The sequence below is a fragment of the Ixodes scapularis genome, unplaced genomic scaffold, assembly GCF_016920785.2.
Source record: "Ixodes scapularis isolate PalLabHiFi unplaced genomic scaffold, ASM1692078v2 PGA_scaffold3__209_contigs__length_174095766, whole genome shotgun sequence".
NCBI lineage: Eukaryota > Metazoa > Arthropoda > Arachnida > Ixodida > Ixodidae > Ixodes > Ixodes scapularis.
In genome coordinates, this window is record NW_024609868.1 from 36,337,930 (window position 1) to 36,357,839 (window position 19,910).

The window sequence follows — 19,910 nt, forward strand, 5'->3', positions numbered from 1 at the left end:
AAACAAAAAAAAAAAAAAAAAAAAACTTTTATTGTTTAGCTTTATTAAACGCAAAATCTTCCCCACAAACACTACTTTCGGGCAGCTACACCCATGTAAAGTTGTGTTCTTTTCCAAAACTACTTATATGCTCGATGGTGCTTTTTGGGACCGAAATGTTCGATATACTTCTTGAAACCAGGCAACTATGATAACTGTTCCCTTTCTTTTTTTAACTCCTCCAGTGACGTGGAGTCCAACGTGACGTCAATGTCACCATGGCGCGCCCGAACACCTCGATTCACTTCTGGCCACGTCGTAGAGCCATGCTGACCTTCAACTTGGGCCACAGGCGTCCCGCCTTCCAACACGTACCAGTGTTCCCTCATCATCGACCCGCGAAAACGACATACCTCACTTTCCGTGGAACGCTCACGAGTTGCCTTGTGCCTGGTTGGTTGACTGGTCGCGGCCCACATCATGGGCATAGCAATTCGAAAGGAAAAAGGTCGCGCTGATGAACATCGACCGCAGGGTTCCGGCCACGGTCCGGCTACCATGCGTTACGGACCCGAGCTCAGGCTTATCACTCCGCACACACACGCACACACGAGCGCAAGAAAAGAAACCCTCAAAATGAACTAAACCACACCCAGAAAATTGGGCCCAAAACACAGTGTTGGCCGCAGCCGCAGTCTCTCCTTAGCACCACGAATGCACAAGTAGGTCCACGATATGTACGGCCCTTTCATGGACTTCACGTCCAACGCAATCTGCACTAATCTACTTTCGCGGCAGGACCCATTTTCATTCTTTCTTTACTTTTGCTTTTCGCTTGCCGGAGCACGGTGTCGCTTGGATAGACGCCGAGGCTAGGCGTCCATTAGTGGAACTGCGTTGCTCCGCGCGTGCTTTAAGCCTAACCGAACTTGTCCACCAGGCGGAACGGTCACCTTCAGGCCGCTGCGCGGCGGAGCCGTGTTGCGTTCGTCGCTGGTTCCTCTGCGGCAGACTGTTTGCCAACGGGTTAGCAACAAATTGTACAAAAAAAAAAAAAAAGTGTAATAGGAGTTAGTTAACGAGCTTCGATTCATGATACACCTTTGACTTTCCAGCGTGACGTTTGGTATGCGGCACGTGTGACTATTTTGTTTTTCGATTTATACAAATTAACAAAAAAATATTACCTTTTTTTCCTTTTTTTATATAGCTTAGTGACATACACGTCGTGCCTGTATGCACAGAAAATTGAAAACGGTGGGAGTATAAAAATAGCAGAAACACACAATGAAATACGTGAGGTTTCTTTTCCCTTTGCGCAATTAACGGTCCTCCGCAGTTGTAGAAAAGAAAAAAAAAAAAAAAAAGACATCAACAACAAATTATTTGAGAGGATAGCTTGGAGGCATTTCAGTGAACTCGATATTTGTCAGTACCTTGTTTGCACTCGCTTTCAATAAAACAAGAAGAGGAACACATTTTGTTTTGTCGAAGACGGAGCGGCTGGTCACTGGTACTTCTAAGATCTATGGTTGTCTTCGACATATCAATGAGTATGCGTGTTGCATATATATATATATATATATATATATATATATATATATATATATATATATATATATATATATATATATATATATATATATATGCAACACGCATACGATGACAACAACCGTTGCACAAAGGCAATGAGCGCCGGGACGATGGCCTTTTGGCGCTGCTCGATTGGGCTCATCAGTTCGTACCTTTGGTTACGATCGGACTTAATGGGAATGGAGTATAAGATGACACGAAAAGCCTCTTGGGAAAACCGTTACCATCGTAAACGCCCGCTAAAAAAAAAAAAAAAAAAAAAGAAATATGTTTACAGTTATGGTTTTTGATTATCTGCTTCCCCTTCGGGGTCCTAACTTGTTGATTTCTGGGAAACAAAGCTGGAATTTTAAGAGTTCCGTCGTACGCGAAACAAAATGTAAAACAAAATTATAACAAAATAAACACTATGTCGGTATCGCAGCGTTCAAGCCACACAAAAAATACCACCCTCAATCCTAAAGAAGAAAAAAAAAAACAAAAAAAAAACGGGACCCATAGAGCAAAAAAGAAATAAAAAATAACGGGACATTTCAGATGTTCCCGAGGCCAAGCTAGCCATGCCGAGCATAGCAATGGCACCCGAACGTTGTCAGTCAACCATGACGCCTCCCTCCCTCTCTCTTTGCTGACGTATTTGAGAAGTGAACCAATCGCGTCTCTCCCTCGTCGAAAAACAAGCCCAGAATTGTTCTCCCAGCTCTGCGCAGTCCCCGCTCATTCTGGTTGCTCCCTTGCTCCTGTCGTGCGGTAAAGTTTCCGAAGTTTTCATAGGAAATTCCTCTCAAGTTTCCGGAGAAGCGCATCGGCTCATCTACCGGCGTACGGCAACCCCAGTCTCTGTGAGTTTTGAGCCGGGTAGGGTATGAGCAATCCAGCGAGCAACTTGGTGGAAACATCGCGACCGATCAGCGGTCGAAGACCGCGAAGTTCAGCGCGTCCAACGAGCGGCGGGCGACAGGCCTGGAACACCGCCCAGCTCACCCGCGAGGAGTCTAGGGACCTCGAAGCCTTCGGAGCTAGCGACCAGTTTGAGATCGTCGACGACAGTGAGGCTGTCATCGTACCCGAGCAGAAAGGATGCCTTGTGAGTTGCCTGCGAGGCCTCAGGGGTAAGTGTTTATATTTTTCTTTTTCTCGTGATTCTTTGTTACCATCGAGCTTGAAAGCTCATATACTTTTTGAAGTTAGTACTGCTAGTGACTGGTTTGCCATGACGGTTTGCCGTCACTGTCAAACTTTGGCAGAGTTTGCCGTAACAGACCAAAAAAACTCCCCGCTTTAACCCGCGCGTTGCCGATGGAATGTCAAGAAAACATGCACCCAATGCAAGCGACGCTGTCGCTTCGCTAGGGATCTTCCGTTGATTCTTCGCGCTCTGACGAGGATCACCGTAGCCTCGACGTTCATTGGGCCAGGTAACGCCAGGTAGTTGCCTTCTCGTCCTGCGCACTCCGGTCTGTCCACCGGAGGCGGCTGCGCGCGAAGATTTAAAAATGCAGGTTTTTTGTCGACGTTTCGCACATCTATCGTGAATCCGAGATTAACGCGATGGTATTGAACTGTGCGAAGGGAAAAGGCGTGATAATAAGTGTTTACTCTTATCCAACACATCGCGCGTATTTTGAGATACCTTTATCAACAATTTGTCAAATCTTTTAAAAAAAAAAAAGAAACAAAAATATAAATTAAATTAGTAAAAAAAAAAAAAAAAAAAAAAAAACAGCAGCATCCTTGACGCTTTGGAGTGCCAGCAAAGTGTCTTGTCTGAAGGCGAAAACTTGGACTCGTTGGGAACTTGAACTACCGATCATAGTTATAATTTTTCTTCAGTCAACAAAACAAAATCGGCTTCCACAGAACTGCTTCGTGCAAATATGTCTTTTGAAGCCAATTAGAGGCTTTCAACCATAAACAGTGATTTTCAATGAGGCAAGGTGAATTGTACATGTCTGTGAGCAACACTTGGTGTTTGCCACTCTAGTGGGGCAAAGCCACGATGCTGACTATCTCTTGGCCCACATTATTACTATGTCTTGTTCACACGTCATGTTTGTGAGGTCACTTCCATAGGCTTGGTTTCAGAATGACTGAACGAAAAACTACAATCGTACCTCCCGATTTCACTGTTTCTGCTGCTAGAATAAGCCGGTACAGCTAAAAGTTTGCAGATGAAAAGCCTTGTTGAATCTTGCTGTTGTTGCGTTTCAGGGTTGTGGTCGACACGGCAACTCGGCGGAGGTGCCAAGGCGGATCGGGAGTGGTACATCCGCACAACTCTGAGGGAGCTGCTCATCTACATTGTATTCCTGGTGATCCTCTGTGTTTGTAAGTGCCACTTTCTTCATCACCGTGGAAGATTGTGTGCAAGCTTTTCACTTTCAAGCATTGCGCCAAGTGTAATTCTTTCCCATTGCTCGCCTTACTTACCAGGGTGCCTAGCGACCGGGAAAACCGGGAATTGTCAGGGATATTGTCAAAAAGCAAGCCCAGTCAGAGAAAATGAGCCGGGAACCCATCGGGTGCCCTGAGCAAAGACTTGGGGGCAGAAAAATAGGCAACAAATTCTGCTTAGAGCGGAGCGCGGGCTCTGGTCACTTGATGTAGAGTATGCTACCCACTGCAATAGGAACAGCCAACAAATCCAGTCTAAGTTTTGGATTGGATTGGATTGAGGGCGCGACGCTAGGCTAGATTTAGTTAGAGCTACTACATTTAGTAATAAATAGAAAAGCCACAGACCCCAATCCAAGCCTTAAGCTGAAAGTATCTAAAAGTGTGCACCTGGCGGCCATGCTGCCATTCGGTTATTGACATGTGTAATTGAGCGTCGTGTTTTCATTGTGCTTCTGGAAGTGGCCTGTTCACTGACGATGTCGGCAGCAAGAAAGTGCTCGTTTAATCCGGACTGGACATACCCGACCATGTCAGAATATGCAAATTGGATTAAGCCCGTGCAAAATGATTTTCACAGTGCTCAATGCCTTGTGTTTTAAAGGTCTTATTATTTAACCGCTTTTACAGTGGTCAGAGAATTTCACCTGTAATTGTCAGTGAAAACCTGGAAAAGTCAGGGAATTTTAAAATAATGATATGCTAGACACCCTGCTTACAGAGCCTCTAAACGTTGTGAAACAACCATCCATTGTTTCTGGTGGGGCCAGCGCTAGGGCTCATTGACTGGATTCTTCTGGTCTGCAGTTCATGTAATGCATTAGCTCTCTGATCAGAGACAGCCTTGAGGCAGATAAACATGAATAAAATAAGTATTTGCATGAGGAGAATCGGCAGAGTCGAAATGTTCCTATTTGGAAAGGCTCGCCGCAAGCAGTTGTGCGAGGCTTGCCTATTTATTTTATTGTGTCTCGAACCAAAAGGGGTTTCTGGCTGCAAACAAGTTTGCATTCATTTTGAGCTCGGCTGACCTCAATGGCATATTGCGAGCTTTTTAGAATAGCAGGCCAAAATGTTGACAGATAGAGGAACACATCCTGAAGTCTACATTGCTGTGCTACAGTAGCTTAGGCAGGAGTGGGGCTCATGGGGGCTCAGCCTCCCCATGAAATTCAACCGAACGTCTAACACACATATGCATTTTGACACCACCTCCGCTCCAAATCATGGACATCCCAGGTATCTTTCCCCCTCCTCCCACCTCCTTCACCCCCCTGAAAAATATTCCTGGCTATGCCACTGCTGTGCCAAACAATTGAAGTAATTTTGGTTGTCAGCGAGAGCGAAAAAGAATGCTTTTAAACCACGTTTATGATACAGCTCAACAGATATCTCATAAACATTCCTGCAAAAGTGAACATGTAATTGGAGCTGCTGGTAGAATTTATAATATTCAAGTTTCTTTTTGTAAACACCACTCTCAATACGTCCACACACAAACCTCTTTGACAATCCCCAATTACTTTAAAGGCCTGCCTAGCAGCCTTCGTCTCAGGGTGTAATGCCCGAGTTGCCGTTACTCCGAAGTCCACATAGCTAAGCAGTTTTGCTGTAGAAACGTTTTGCATGACCATAGCAATGTTTCATTGTGTGCAGACACTAATATGTCTCATGTTTCAGTGACTTTTGGGATGATGAGTCCCGTGATGTACTACCAGACCAAGGTCATGAGTGACCTCTTTCTGGACTCCTCCTACAAGGACAATGTGAGCAACCTTCGGGGCTCATCCAGCATCGACAACTTCTGGTCGGTGAGTGGTACCGTCTGGATATTCGTTGCAAACGCTGTCGTTCAGTGTGGGCTGTTGTGAAAGTTGGTGCTGAATTTCCAAAAACATGGTTGTGCTTATAGATACGCACAAAAGAAAAAAACAGACAACACAATGTGTTGTCTGTTGTTCCCTCTTGTATGTCTCCTTAAGCGCAACCATGTTTTTGACGACTATCGCTCAGCTTCGTTTTTCGTGAACTTCGGTTTTCGTGAACTCCGGTTTCCCAAACTGCAAGGTGGACGAAGATACAATCTTTTCTTTTTAACTTCATCTCTTAAAATGCTCTATTGCCAGAGATGAGTCATTTCTATGGGAAGAAAGAATATCAGGTAAAATATGACAGCCAGCTCTTCTACCAAAGTGTTGGCTTTGTCCCAACTCCGAAGGCTTGCACTATACTCCGTTTCATGATAACTTGGGGAACTGTGGAGGCAACGGCCCTCGCGACCTAATAAGAGCGTCAAAGCGAGGCAGGTGACAGCACATCACGGGAGCGTTTGTGTCTCTGCACCAAATGCGAGGCCCAGAGGAACCGGCTGTTGTCTGCTGGTCAAGAGTCGTTTGCTGTGAAACCTACTAACTTCGGATAAACATCCTCTGCGACAATATTTCCATCTGCTAGAGTAGCAAGCTCTTCGGGAACAGTTTATGAAACAGCCATACGCTCAATTTACCCGCGAATCTTTGGTGGGTGCTAATGCCAGGAAGGCATTTTGACCGGAAGCGGTCAGTTACTAGGCTGCAATCGTCGAAACATCGTTCAAAAGCCACATCATTCTCAGAAAATGGTTTATCCGAATTAACTATCGTTGAAAAGTATTTTGTCTTCGTCTTCCTTCCATGTCGTGTAGCATAGTGTCAATAGAGATGGAATTGCTCGAGTTCAGTTGCCGAAAAAGAAGCCCAGAACTACTTTTTGTTCTCGGACGGTGCTGTTACTGTGGCGGTAACGAGGCCCCTGTGGCCTGGAGCATGGAATGTTGTCACGTGCCTTGCTCCGACGCCTCTTTGGGTCGCGGCGCCGCAACCTCCACAGTTCGCCAAGTTATCGTGAAACGGAGTATAGGTATGTCTTTTCCAGTTTTCCTCGCCATTCTAGAGCTTGCTCTGAATGCGATGTTTACTCAAGCAATCGCGGAAGAGGCTTTTTAAAATTCTTTTTTTATTTACGTCGCCTAGAAGAAAAAAGAAAAAAAAAAAGAGTGGTGTTATGACACAGCAACATGGTCACGCTGGTTTTACAAAAAGAACGATAAAGGACGGTTCTCTTAGTGTGTCCTCTTGTCCCTCCCCGCAGTTTGTGGAGGACGTGATGATCAACTCGCTCTACTGGGAGAACTGGTACAACAACCGGAGCACGTCGGCGGACGACCGGAACATCCTCTACGAGAACCGGCTCCTAGGCTCGCCCCGCATCCGACAACTGCGGGTGCGCAACGACTCCTGCAACGTCCACCCGGACTTCAAGAAGGCCATCACCCAGTGCTACGACACATACTCGCCCCACTTCGAGGACAAGGGGCCGTTCGGTCTCATGAACGGATCTGCGTGCGTCCTTTCTCCTTTCTTTTTGTTTCTAAAGGGTTAGCTTTATATTGGGAACCATAGACAGGCCTTTCTTGCTCGTGTTAGTGTTTGTCTCGCCGCATCACCTTACGGTGTCACGTGACATCATGGTGTCGTGCGACATCACCGTGTCTCATGAGGCCACAGTCTCACATGATGCAACTTCAAAATTTCCCTTTAAGATTGCCCGACCCAAAATGTTTTGCGCGATCTTATGGGGATGGTGAAACTTGTCGTGTTGTATTTGTGAGTGCACGGTGGTGTTTGGATTGACAAGGACAAAAGGGGGAGTCTTTGTCTTCGAGCACAACCATGTAATCTCAAGTTCAGCACCAACTCGCCTAACAATCGGCACTCTTTAGTTGTGCTTTTTAGACTGCAGGAAGTTCTTAAGCCTGAATGGTCCTCTGGCGTATCCACTGTACTCAGAAAACTTTTACCAGTGCAGTACCATTGCTAACCTGGGTTTTTTATTGTGCATCACGTAGTAGTGGTACATGACTGCACGCCAGTACGATGCTCGTCCAGATCGAAATGGGCGGGGGGGGGGGGGATTTAGCCCCAGAACCCTGGGATCTGCAGTACGAAGTTTCACTGCACATGCTCCGAGCTGTGGTGCATTAACACATTTGGGATTCAGAGGTAGTTATATTTTTAGTAGTATACTTAATGGCTCTTGCACGTGTTGCTTCTGCAGCTGGACGTACCACTCTGAGAAGGAGCTGGACGGAGCGGACCACTGGGGAATGCTGTCCTCGTACAGCGGCGCGGGCTACTACGCCGACCTCGGCATCACCAAGGACGCGGCCCTGCAGGTCATGGCGGAGCTCAAGGACAACCTGTGGATTGGGAGAGCCACGCGGGCCGCCTTCCTCGACTTCACTGTCTACAACGCAAACGTCAACCTCTTCTGCGTCATCAAGTGAGTGGTGGTGCCCATCTGGCTGCGTCGTTTGTCCAGCCTGAAAGTCGCAGTGGATCGTGCCAGGTAAAGAAACATAACATTGACAGTTGAAAATGGCTCTCTGGAGTGTTTGGAATACGTGTCTATCATTAGAGCAAAGAATGATGTAATTGGCTTATGCTGTTCGTCTGTTAAACTAGTGAATGGTAAGTCCAGCTTATTGTTGGAGCCAACTTTTTACGCAAGATATTGTTTCAAAATAACGAGGCAGGTGTAGCTTGAGCAGGGGTGGAACACAAGTGCCGCATTATAGCGTTCAGCTGGGACTCAAACGCTGACGCAGCATTCAGCTATGTCTGCCAAGTGCCGCTTCAGAAACAGAAACACTAAATATGTGCTGCTGTTGTCCCTCTGGATTTAGTTCTCAACTTCGTCCATAGGGGTTACGACAGTTGGACCTCCACCCCAATAAATAACTTGATAAATATAGATCTAGATAAAACAAATTAAGAGGTGATGTTCGGTCTGTTCGCGACATTTCGCCTATGCAACCTTCCCCACGTCTTTTATAACCACAGACTTTGTGGGACGACGTTTCCGAAAAGTGGCCATTTGTCTAACTCCCCGTGGCGTTTGTGGTGTGCAGACTCGTCTTCGAGTTTCCGGCCACCGGGGGCATGATCCCCTCGTGGAGTTTCCGCACCGTGAAGCTCCTGCGCTACGTGTCAACTGGCGACTACTTCGTCCTGGCGTGCGAGGTCGTCTTTGTCATCTTCATCCTCTACTACATCGTTGAAGAGGCCCTCGAGGTAATTCCAAGGGACGCCACTGTCGGCTTTGCGTTAGAGTCTCGATCGGTTTGTGCTTGTCTTAGACAGATGCCCCAATGCACGAGGCACGCGCAGTGATGTGATTGCTGCGCCAATTGCGCCAAACTGCGCCAAGGGGCTAACCCTGATACATCCTGCTACATTTCGCCGAAATATAGGTAATCTGCGCCAAGCCTGCGCCAAAGGACCAATTTTGGTCAACTTTCAAAACCGAAACTGAGCTGAGTACCGTGAGCTAGGTGGCGCAAGCAGCCGCCCGACACTAAACCCGACACAAACTACCTTGCGTTAACCGTTCATCTGGTCTTGCATGGCTTTTCCCGAGGTCTCTCGTTTCACACTCTCGTCATCTCGTGGGTGTCGTCTAACCCTTTTTTTAAATTTTTGTAACGATAGATGCAAGCGTGTGCGGATGCTCCGGCGCTCGTGCTGGGTACCAGCCATGCCGTCGTGTTATGAAATGAAACCACGTTTTTGCACGGTGGGAGTTATTTTGTGAGCTGAAGCACTCTGAAGCACCTGCGTATACTAGTCACCGTGTTTGCATGGCGTCGGGTGTTGCCGTCCCCACGTCGCTGCAGATATGGCGCTTTCTAAACTGAAACGTAAGAACTGCCGCAAGGTCATCGACATTCGTTTTCTTGTTTAAATCAAACGCTTGTGAGCATATGTTAACCGTAGCCATCTGTTATTCTTCCATCCCCTCTGCCGCCCCCGCTCCGTTCTTTCCTTCCAAATTGCTCCCCGCAACCCGAGTTCTCTAGAGCCAACGAGCCCTCGCCGTTCAAACCACCGTCCATTCTTCTCGCCCTCAGTTCTACCCATCGCCCAAATGTAAACACCAGCCAAGTCGACTCTGCTCGCAAGCCCCGGCAGCCGACTTCTTCGCCGCAGCTGTAACCTTAGCCCTCACCTCATAAACTAGCCTCGCCCTCGCCCCTGCCCCGAAGCCGTCGCCTCTTCGCCTCAAGATTCTTCAAGCCTGCGTTCTTCTCTTCCAGTTGCTTCCGCCCGTCCCACTGACTCAGACATACCTTTCTTCTCCGTAATAAACAGTTGTCTTAATCTTTAAACTTGTTCTTTCTTCCTGGGGCCTACCACCGGCCCTCACATCTGGCGCAGTCGACCCTTCGAACCTCAATTTTCAATATTCATCGCCTTCGCCTCCTGAACAATGGAATACTTCTAGACCTTCGGTAAGCCTACTTCGCCATCTTACCCGCCATCGCCTACGCCCTCGCCATGATCCAGTGGGACCAAGCAACTCCAGTCGCCCTTCACGCCTTCACCGCCAATTTCCTCCGCGCCGAACTGGATGCCAGAGGACTGGATTCCTCGGGATCCAAAGATGACCTGGTCGCCCGCCTGTCTTCTTTTCTTCAAGACCAAAAGCAACAAGCGCCTCAGCCCCAAATCCCCGCGCCTCAAGTGTTGCCTCCCGGTACCGAGAATGGCGACACGGCACAGCCTACCGTCACGCCCGTGTCCCCGCCCGACGTAATGCAACTCCTGGCATCGTGCCTGCAGCAAAACACCCAGCTTTTGGCCGAGATGCAAAGCCGTCCAGTACAGGTTGCGACACTTCCAGATCTGAGCTCCTCCATTTCAACATTTGAGGACTCGAAAACGACCTCCACCAAGCGCTGGCTGGAGGAACTGGAGAAGACGAAACAGCTCGCCGCCTGGACCGATTCGACCCTTCGAGCGATCGCCATCAGTAAGCTTCGAGGTACCGCAAAGAACTGGCACCTCGCAGCCGGCCACGCCCATGCCTCATGGACTGACTGGAAGGCAGCCCTCCTCCAGCAGTTCAGTGACCAACTCACCCTCATCGAGTGGCAACGACGTGTCATGGAGCGCCTCCAAACTCCAACTGAGACGCTTTATCAATACACCTTTGCCAAATTGCGACTTCTCGCCCGATGCCCCGTGCTGCTCACTGACCAACAGCGGATCGAATATATCATCCAGGGCATCGCAGACAGGCAAGTCACCAATGCTATTGCTGCCCAGTGCCCTCCAAGTGTTGACGCCTTCATAGCGATTGTCACACAACTGGACAACGCGTCGCTACATGTTCGCCGGACGCGTGACCCGTTCACACGAGACGGAAATCGCAATTCCGACTCACGACCACCTCCCGCACAAGTGCCTGGAACTTCGAAAGGCACTTCATCGCCTCGCGACTTTCAACCGTCGTCGTCCGACCGCTTCCCACGCAGAATTTCACACCTTCCGCCTGCTGAACGCGAAGCGCGTTATGACGCGATTGCCCAGCGATACAACGCTCCCGCCTATCGATCTGGCCAGGACATACGTGACGCAGTGTGTTTTCGCTGCCGGAACAAAGGGCATCTTTCTGCCAAGTGTCCCGAATTCCAACAGTCCCGACCGCCGCCGCCGCCGCCGGCTCCATCGCCTCGCTCCGACAGAACATTCACGTGCAAAACTGGAGACTCTGAACTAAGTGGTTCGAAAATTGCATGTGCCATGGTCACCGCCGACGTCCGTGGTATAGGACATCTTGATGCATTTCCCGATAGCGGATCGAGCATAACCCTCATCTCCGCGAAGCATGTCAGCGGCTTACAGCTCCTCCCGTGGACAGCAGCTCCCCTCATCGTCGTCGGGGGTGGTACGATCACGCCCATCGGATCTGCTTGTCTTCGCATCTCCGTCGACGACATATCTGGAGTTGTCGAGGCCGCCGTGCTTGAAAACAACGCCCTCCCATTGATTCTCGGAGACGACTGGCTTTGCGCTGCTCGCGCCGAGCTTCACGTCAAGCCACCAAGACTCCCCGAAATTCACCAGCCGCACCGAAAACTCGTCGTGCCATGTGTTGAGAAGACCCTGCCTCGGATGGCGAACGCCGTGCTCCTGCAGGAGACTGCCATTCGAACGTGGCACGCTGCTCCGACAACGCCAACTGGGCTCCAATTGGAACCTATCCTAGAGGACCAAAAGCCTCTCTGGACAACGCTGGAAGTTCCCGCCACCACGCCCCCGCCACTCAGCGCGCCCAGTCAAGCTTCGCACGTCGCGACCCTTTGCGCCACCGCCACCCGCCAGCTCGTCGAGCCTCATGAGCAACCTACGCCTGCCTCTGCCACTCCCTCGTCAGCTCTGCCCTCGTCGTTTGTCCCATTGATTGGGCCCAGCCTCGACGAAACTGACCGAAACAAAATTCAAGCCATCTTGAACAGCCACGTGCCTCTCTTCGCCACAGACGAGCAAGACCTCGGCCTTTACATGGGGACGGAACACAGCATCGACCTGGTTCCTGGAGCCACCCCATACAGCCGCCAGCCATACAGGTACTCCTTTGACGATCGCCGATTTCTAGAACGTCAAACAGAAGACCTTTTGCAGACGGGAATTATCCTCCCGTCGTCTGGACCCTGGGCTTTTCCAGTTGTTGTGGTCAGCCAACAGACCAAAAAGCGCCTTTGCGTCAACTATATTCCGTTGAACAAAATGACTGTAAACGTCGCACAACCCCTTCCCCGCGCCGACGACATCATGGAAGACATCGGTGGTTGTAGCCTTTTCGCATCGCTAGACCTGAAGTTTGCCTATTGGCAAATTCTGCTAAGACCTCAGGATCAAGACAAAACCGCCTTTATCACTCATCAGGGCACCTACAAGTGGACACGCATGCCCTTCGGCCTCAAAAATGCGCCCGCCACATTCCAGAAAGCCATGAACACCGTCTTCCAAGAACTCCGACCACGCCACCTCAAATGCGGTGTTCGCGTCTACCTCGACGATGTGCTGCTCTTCGCCACTAACATCACCGAGTTTCTTGACCTTCTTGACGAAGTCTTGACGCTTCTCCAACGCAGCGGTCTCAAGCTGTCGGCAGAAAAATGCCATTTTGGAATGGAATCCATCAAGTTCCTGGGTTTCATTCTCTCCAAGTCTGGAAAACTGCCGAACCCAGAGAAGGTGGACGCTCTTCTGAAAATCCCGACTCCGCGAAACGCGAAGTCCCTGCTCTCATGGGTTCAAGCTGCCAACTTCTACCGACGCTTCATCCCCGGGTTCTCGCACATCGCTGCTCCGCTTCACAACATCATTCGCACGGGCAACTTCGAGTGGACACCAGAGTGCGACACTGCCTTTCAAGCCCTAAAAACTGCCTTGACGTCGGCGCCTATACTGGGTCATTTTAATCCCAGTGCCCCTACGACTGTCGCCACTAACGCCTCCGGCACTGCCATCGGCGCAGTACTGTCTCAGCAACAAGACGGCAAGGAAACTGTAATCGAATACGCCAGTCGGTCGTTGACCCCGGCAGAACAGAAGCTCCACAGCAACGTCTGGGAATGTATTGCTGTTCACTGGGCGCTCACGCAAAAATTCCGCCCATACCTTCTCTCCATCAAGTTCTCACTTATCACAGACAATTGGACCGTCACGTGCCTGACTACGTCCATGAAGCCATCTCGAAGATTCACGCACATGTTGATGGACTTGCTGGAATTTGACTTCACGGTCCATCACCGTCCGGGGAAACAGAACGTTGTTGCCGACATGTTGTCTCGCCTCGCCTGCGCCACTGTCCAAACGTCTGACCAACTGGCCCAGCTTCAACAGGAAGACGCCGAATGCCACGACATACGGCAAAGACTTAGAGATGACCCATCCTCTCTACCAGACTTTTTCGTGATTGACAACGTACTCTACTACAGCACGTCGCCCCAGATGTCAGTCATCGTACTTCCCGCCAAAATGCGACACCAAGCACTCGAGCTGATGCACGACAGCAGCGGCCACATGGATTACACCAGAACACTGGCCAAACTCGCTGAGCGCTATTGGTGGCCCCGAATGCCGAGCACGACGGCCAAATACGTAAATGCGTGCCAGACCTGCCAGGCGTGCAATCGACCCACAACGAAATCGGTGGGGAAAATGGCCATCATGCCAACCACCGAGACCCCATTCAAGATTATCGAAATGGACCATGTCGCCATGCCAGACACCGGTAGCCATCGATACCTGCTCAACCTAATCGACTTTGCATCACGATATGTGGTTCCAGCAGCAGTCACTTCGACATCTACAAAGGAGGTCATTGCTCACCTCCTGCAGGTGTTCTACCGCTACGGAGCGCCCGACCACTGCCTCACAGACCACGGACGCGCATTCGAGTCGCACGAGTTTCTACGCTTCATGCGACTCCATGGCATCACCATTCACCATTCCGTGGACCGCGCAGCCAGTAACGGCTTGGTTGAGCGTAGCAACGGCACGCTCGTGGCCGTACTTCGGAAGCTCTGCAAGTCGGATCCCCAGACTTGGGATACACGCCTTGAGGAAGCAGCCTTCGCCGTCAACACAACCCACAACGCATCTTCACAATTTTCACCCTTCGCCTTGCTCCACGGCTACGTCCCGAAAATGCCTCATCAAAAGCATCAGCCCAAAAACACGGAAACCATGCACGAGCGCTTGCTCAGATTATGCGCCGACCGAACAGACGCACTTCAGCGGAGTGAAGACGCCCAACTTTCACGTAAAGCTATCTACGATCGTTCTCACAGGGATGGTAGAGACTTTGAGCCCGGAGACATCGTGTGGATTCGCCGCCAGCAACCCGTGCCCGACGGAATGGAAAAGCTGTCGCCCCGGTTTAGGGGCCTCTACGAAATCGTTGGGAAGCCCACGCCTGTGACATTCCGCGTTCGACAACTGCCCGCCTTCGGTAACACAAATTCCGCCAACGAACGCACGGTTCACCGCTCACAGGTGAAGAAATATTCGCCACCATACGTAGATCCAACTCTCACAGACCCCCATGTCGGTGATGTATCAGCGCCATCGCCAACCCCCCTTCCTGACCCGACACAACAGGAGCCAGAACTCCCCACACTCGCGCCTTGCCCGAGCATCAACAACTTACAAGACCATTCATCAAGCTGCGAAACACCCGCCGCTGAGTCACCGCGCCCCACATTCCGCCGACCCCGCCGAACACGCACTCTGCCCTTGCGCCTTCAAGATTTTGATATATCCACAGAGTAGTTTCGCCATTTCGTTTGCCATTAGTTTTATAGCCTTATAGCCACGTTTCTATATAAGTATCCCTAGAATAGCTGCGCCTTTCGCTTAGCCATTTGTTTTATATTCATAGCCACGCGGACGTGGCCTATAGAAGTGGGGTGGGATGTGAGCATATGTTAACCGTAGCCATCTGTTATTCTTCCATCCCCTCTGCCGCCCCCGCTCCGTTCTTTCCTTCCAAATTGCTCCCCGCAACCCGAGTTCTCTAGAGCCAACGAGCCCTCGCCGTTCAAACCACCGTCCATTCTTCTCGCCCTCAGTTCTACCCATCGCCCAAATGTAAACACCAGCCAAGTCGACTCTGCTCGCAAGCCCCGGCAGCCGACTTCTTCGCCGCAGCTGTAACCTTAGCCCTCACCTCATAAACTAGCCTCGCCCTCGCCCCTGCCCCGAAGCCGTCGCCTCTTCGCCTCAAGATTCTTCAAGCCTGCGTTCTTCTCTTCCAGTTGCTTCCGCCCGTCCCACTGACTCAGACATACCTTTCTTCTCCGTAATAAACAGTTGTCTTAATCTTTAAACTTGTTCTTTCTTCCTGGGGCCTACCACCGGCCCTCACACGCTACTACAAAAATCCCTCTTTAACTCAGAGTGCTGGGTCTAAGTAGTGATTATCTAGGTTTCTCTCGGTGGGCTTTCTTTTGAGAGGGACCCTTGTACATGAAAAGTTTGCCGCGAAATAAAGTGAGTGAACAGAAGTTAGCTAAAGCGAAAAGGCAATGTCTGCACACTGAACCCGGACAACGCGCTTATTTGTTTCGAGTTCAGTCGTTGCACAAAGTGCTCCAAGAACTTTTTGACCCTGGCTCACAGTGTCTTGCATCGATACGCTCAGGTTCTTTTTTTTCTGTGTGTTTAGCTTGTACCTCGCCTGCCGGCCTGGCAAGCACGCACCGCTGGACTGTTTTCTGTCGTATTCTGGACCGTTACATTTGGCATACAATTTTGGGAACCAGTTGGCGATGGAGCGGAGTGGCATGGTTTCGGTTTTGATCGAACAGCAGTCTCCGCTCGCACGACGATACGCGTGCAACTGCAAGCTGCTGAAGTTGCCCTCACGTGCATGCGAACATGATTGCACGACAGAGGCACCAGCCGGGACGCTTGCAATCCATTGCTTTACATTTGCTTGCTTTTGAGAAAAATCTGGCACGTCGGGAACCAGTAAAACGGTGGCAAGCGGTTTTTTGGAATTGCTCGGCAACACCTACAGCACTGAACACTTGTGGGATATCACATGCTTGCGAACTTGATTGCACGGCAGAGGCACCAGCCGGGACGCTTGCAATCCACTGTCCACTGTTTTACATTTGATTACTTTTGACGAAAATCTGGTACGTCGGGAACTAGTAAAACGGTTGCAAGCGGTTTTTCAGAATCGCTCGGCAATGCCTACAGCACTGTACACTTGTGGGATGTCTCAGCAGTAAGAACACAAGCAGCGAGTTCCGTCACAATACATCACATTAGAACATTACACAAATCACAACACAAAGTGCCCTTCATTTGTACAGCACTTAAAACAAACATTTTTATTTTTCTAAGAGTATCTGCTCCAAAAGCCACCTTTTGTTGTCCGTAACACTGTTTTGGCTGCTCCAAAAGCCACTTCTGCTGCTCCAAAACACTGTTTTGGCTGCTCCGAAAGGTACTCCAAAACGGCTTAGGCCAATCACATCACTGCACGTGTCCCATGTGGCCCTTGGAAGCAAATGGTGGCACAACACTCGCTCATTGGCATGTTTCTCGCACTTTCGCTCGGCAATGGTTGTCAGTACTTGTAAGAAACTCGAAGCTTTGCCTGCGGCCTGTCTGGTGGTCCACAGAGAGTGAAAGCACTTGTGCAATGATGCCAATGCCAGGCCATCAGTTCTTGGGCAGTTAGTGTATGTTTTGTGGTGCAATAGAACTTATCTGTAATGGAGACTGAAATAGTGAATAGTATTGTCACGAAATAGAAATGAAAATAAAACCTCCCTTTATCGTATAGAGGTTCTTGCCATGTTTGTAGCTGTTCGATGATTAACGTTCTTAATTAGTAAGGTTACGAAATAAAGCACTCAGAGAATCAAGATTTTAAAATTAGGCTAGAGCAAAAGATAAGTCGCAAGCAACAGCTTGTAGGGTCATGTCATTTTCTGTTTTATTTTTCTGCCTTCTGTATTATGCTTCCTGTTTCTACCTAGAACATTTGGCCTATTTCGTGGATCGCTATATGCTTGTTTCATTATCTGTTTCGGAGGATTTGTGGGTGGAGTATGAAAGGACGGATGAAATGTTATTGGCCCGTCATTGACACTGACTGATCGATCGATTTCAGATCAAAAGCAACAAGTGCGCCTACTTCAAGTCCATCTGGAACATCCTTGACATCCTTGTGATCCTTGTGAGTCTCCTCTTTTCATCTTGTATCTACCATAGTGTAGTGTTTGGAAGAAATGAAAGTATACTACTTTCCTAGTAGTAAACCATTCTCCTTCACGCCAACACTAACTTCCATTTTTGTGCAGTCAAATGTTTTTGTAACAAAGTCTGCGGAACTGGCGAAATATTTCGTAGTACAGGCAGCTTCGTTGTAGTAGTTGCGCGCATAAAATCAATCATGCGAACCGAATTTCAGCTATCACATATTGACATACTACCTGCGCAACATTCGAGGTGTTTCAGGAAAAAGTATAGCACCAAATATAGTACAAGTGACATCAGAAACAAGGTTTTGTACGTTGACAATTGACTTATCGAAAGGGGGAACAGTGGCCGAGTCTGCTAGCAAATCGTAGCTCGGAGCATGTGCGGCAAAAGTTTGAGCTGCAGAATCCAGGCATTTGTGTGCGTCAGGCACTGCCTTACGCAATTTTAAAACACCGGGCTAGTGGTCGCACCGCCAGTACTGCCACTGGCAAAGTTTGTCACCTATAGCCGAGACACCAGGCGCACCTTGTTGCAGACTAATTTCCTGCCTAATTTCCCGCTCTCCAGTTTCCGCACCACAAGCTTAAGTGAATTACCAAAATATGAAGCGTAATAATAACTAAACCACCGACATTGATCCCCGATCATGCAGAGAATGAGAGGTGTTTGCCGAATGTAAATTTGGCCTTCTCTAAATCGGGCGATGTGTCATTCGGAGGAGGCTCTCGAAACGGCTGCATTGCTCTCGTTAGAGCGGGCGCAGCAGCTGTGGAGCACTATTGTAGCAGCCCGGCAGAATTGCCCATGCTCTTGGCACGTGACAGCTGCTGTGCGCACTGCAGCGAGGAGGAGGAGAGGCACAGAACCGAGCAAACTGAGTACCCTTAGCCCCTTTTCACATCTCCCTGGCCCAAAGAGGGGGGTGTGTTTTTTGTGTGGCTCTACCGATTTTGCTTAGATTTCGTCATCGCGGCCAGAGTTTCAGATCACGTTTTCTTGACTGCATACATATAAGCACTCCAAGGCGGAACAATTTGGAACTCGGATCGAGCAAGATTGGGAATCTTGGATCCCGACGAAGATCGGAGCGTCGGTTGAACAAATGCCGAGACAGCATGAAGAAGTTGTGACAGTCCATGAAAATACTTTTTTTTTTATATCTACTTTAGTTCGCGTGGATCTTTTCAGATGCACCCACGAATGTGCAAAATAAGAAAATGAGTGCGTGCATTGTCCGAACGGGGCGTTGAAAAAAATATTATCTTCGAGGCGGAGTGGTGCATACTCAATCAACGGCGTGAGCAAAATCAAAAGTACATGCACGGAAGTACGGAGGTGGCGCCGTATTCGTTGTTCCGCTTCTGCCATAGCCGTGCCGTGCATTCTCGGTTTTGATTCTAAATAATTTGTTAGTGTGTAACCTTCTGGCTAGATGGCTGTTCCTGCATACAGGTATTTTTATGCAGCCGGCAATGTGTTCACATGCCGCCGTCTAGACACAAGGTTGCACACCAACAAATTATTTTATGCTCAAAACCGGGAACGTGCGGTGCGGCAGTGCTGTCAACTGTCGCCGCTGCTGCAGCACTTCTGTTCTCCACATACATCGCTTTAAAGCAACAAGTAGCGTCAAATCAATTGCTTTTCACCGAGGCTACCCATAATACCGGTTATTTTTGCTTTCTGGGGCTGTGCAATTGCTTCTGTTAAACAGAAATATTTTTTAAACAGGAATTCATTGTGGTAGTCGGATAAGCGCATTGAACACATAGGAGATTGACCGGGACTTTATTTTACTGCGTTAAACTGGCATTTGCGTAGTGAAGGTGTTCAATATAAAGGCATTTGACTGTAATAGCTAACATAGTACTTCAGGTCTGTGTTCTTGTAGTTAGCTGGAAATACATTTCAGGAGCATGCACGTGTGACTTTACAAGGAGTACTATGTGTGTGCTATACACTCCGTGCGGGAACTATAGGGGGCGCTTTGAAAAACGCGCGCAGCGCCGCTAGCGGAGGAGCTGGCGCTTGACAGTGAGGCGCGTTCAGCAGCCTGCGGCGCCTTTTCGCATGCCAAGCTGTGGCGGCAGAAGCGCGCACGGACGAAACTTTTGCTTTTTGAGCCACTTTGAGGGTGACGTTGCATGAGTGCTGGGGCAGAAGGGCATTTAGCTGTTCTCCACTTCTTATATATTGAGTTTGAGTCGTTATTAAGGGTTATTTCTCTAGTTGCGGCCAAAAAAGGAGTTGGAGCAATTTTCCGAAAAGCAAGACGGCCGCCACCATAATTGCTCTGAGTGGGAAATTTGTTTCGTTCGTCGCTTTAAACGGGAC

General features: G+C 49.3%; 1 protein-coding gene across 1 annotated transcript in view; it reads left to right on the forward strand.

Moving 5' to 3' along the window:
• Nucleotides 1–2,287: 2,287 nt before the first annotated feature.
• Nucleotides 2,288–19,910, forward strand: part of LOC8028178 (polycystin-2) — a 33,582-nt gene continuing 15,959 nt past the window's right edge. The window contains exons 1-7 of the mRNA XM_042292702.1: nucleotides 2,288–2,684; nucleotides 3,784–3,900; nucleotides 5,647–5,777; nucleotides 7,096–7,346; nucleotides 8,062–8,286; nucleotides 8,915–9,077; nucleotides 17,485–17,550. Coding sequence (XP_042148636.1) covers nucleotides 2,438–2,684; nucleotides 3,784–3,900; nucleotides 5,647–5,777; nucleotides 7,096–7,346; nucleotides 8,062–8,286; nucleotides 8,915–9,077; nucleotides 17,485–17,550 — 1,200 coding nt within the window. The 5' untranslated portion in view covers nucleotides 2,288–2,437. The remainder of the gene's footprint in view (nucleotides 2,685–3,783; nucleotides 3,901–5,646; nucleotides 5,778–7,095; nucleotides 7,347–8,061; nucleotides 8,287–8,914; nucleotides 9,078–17,484; nucleotides 17,551–19,910) is intronic.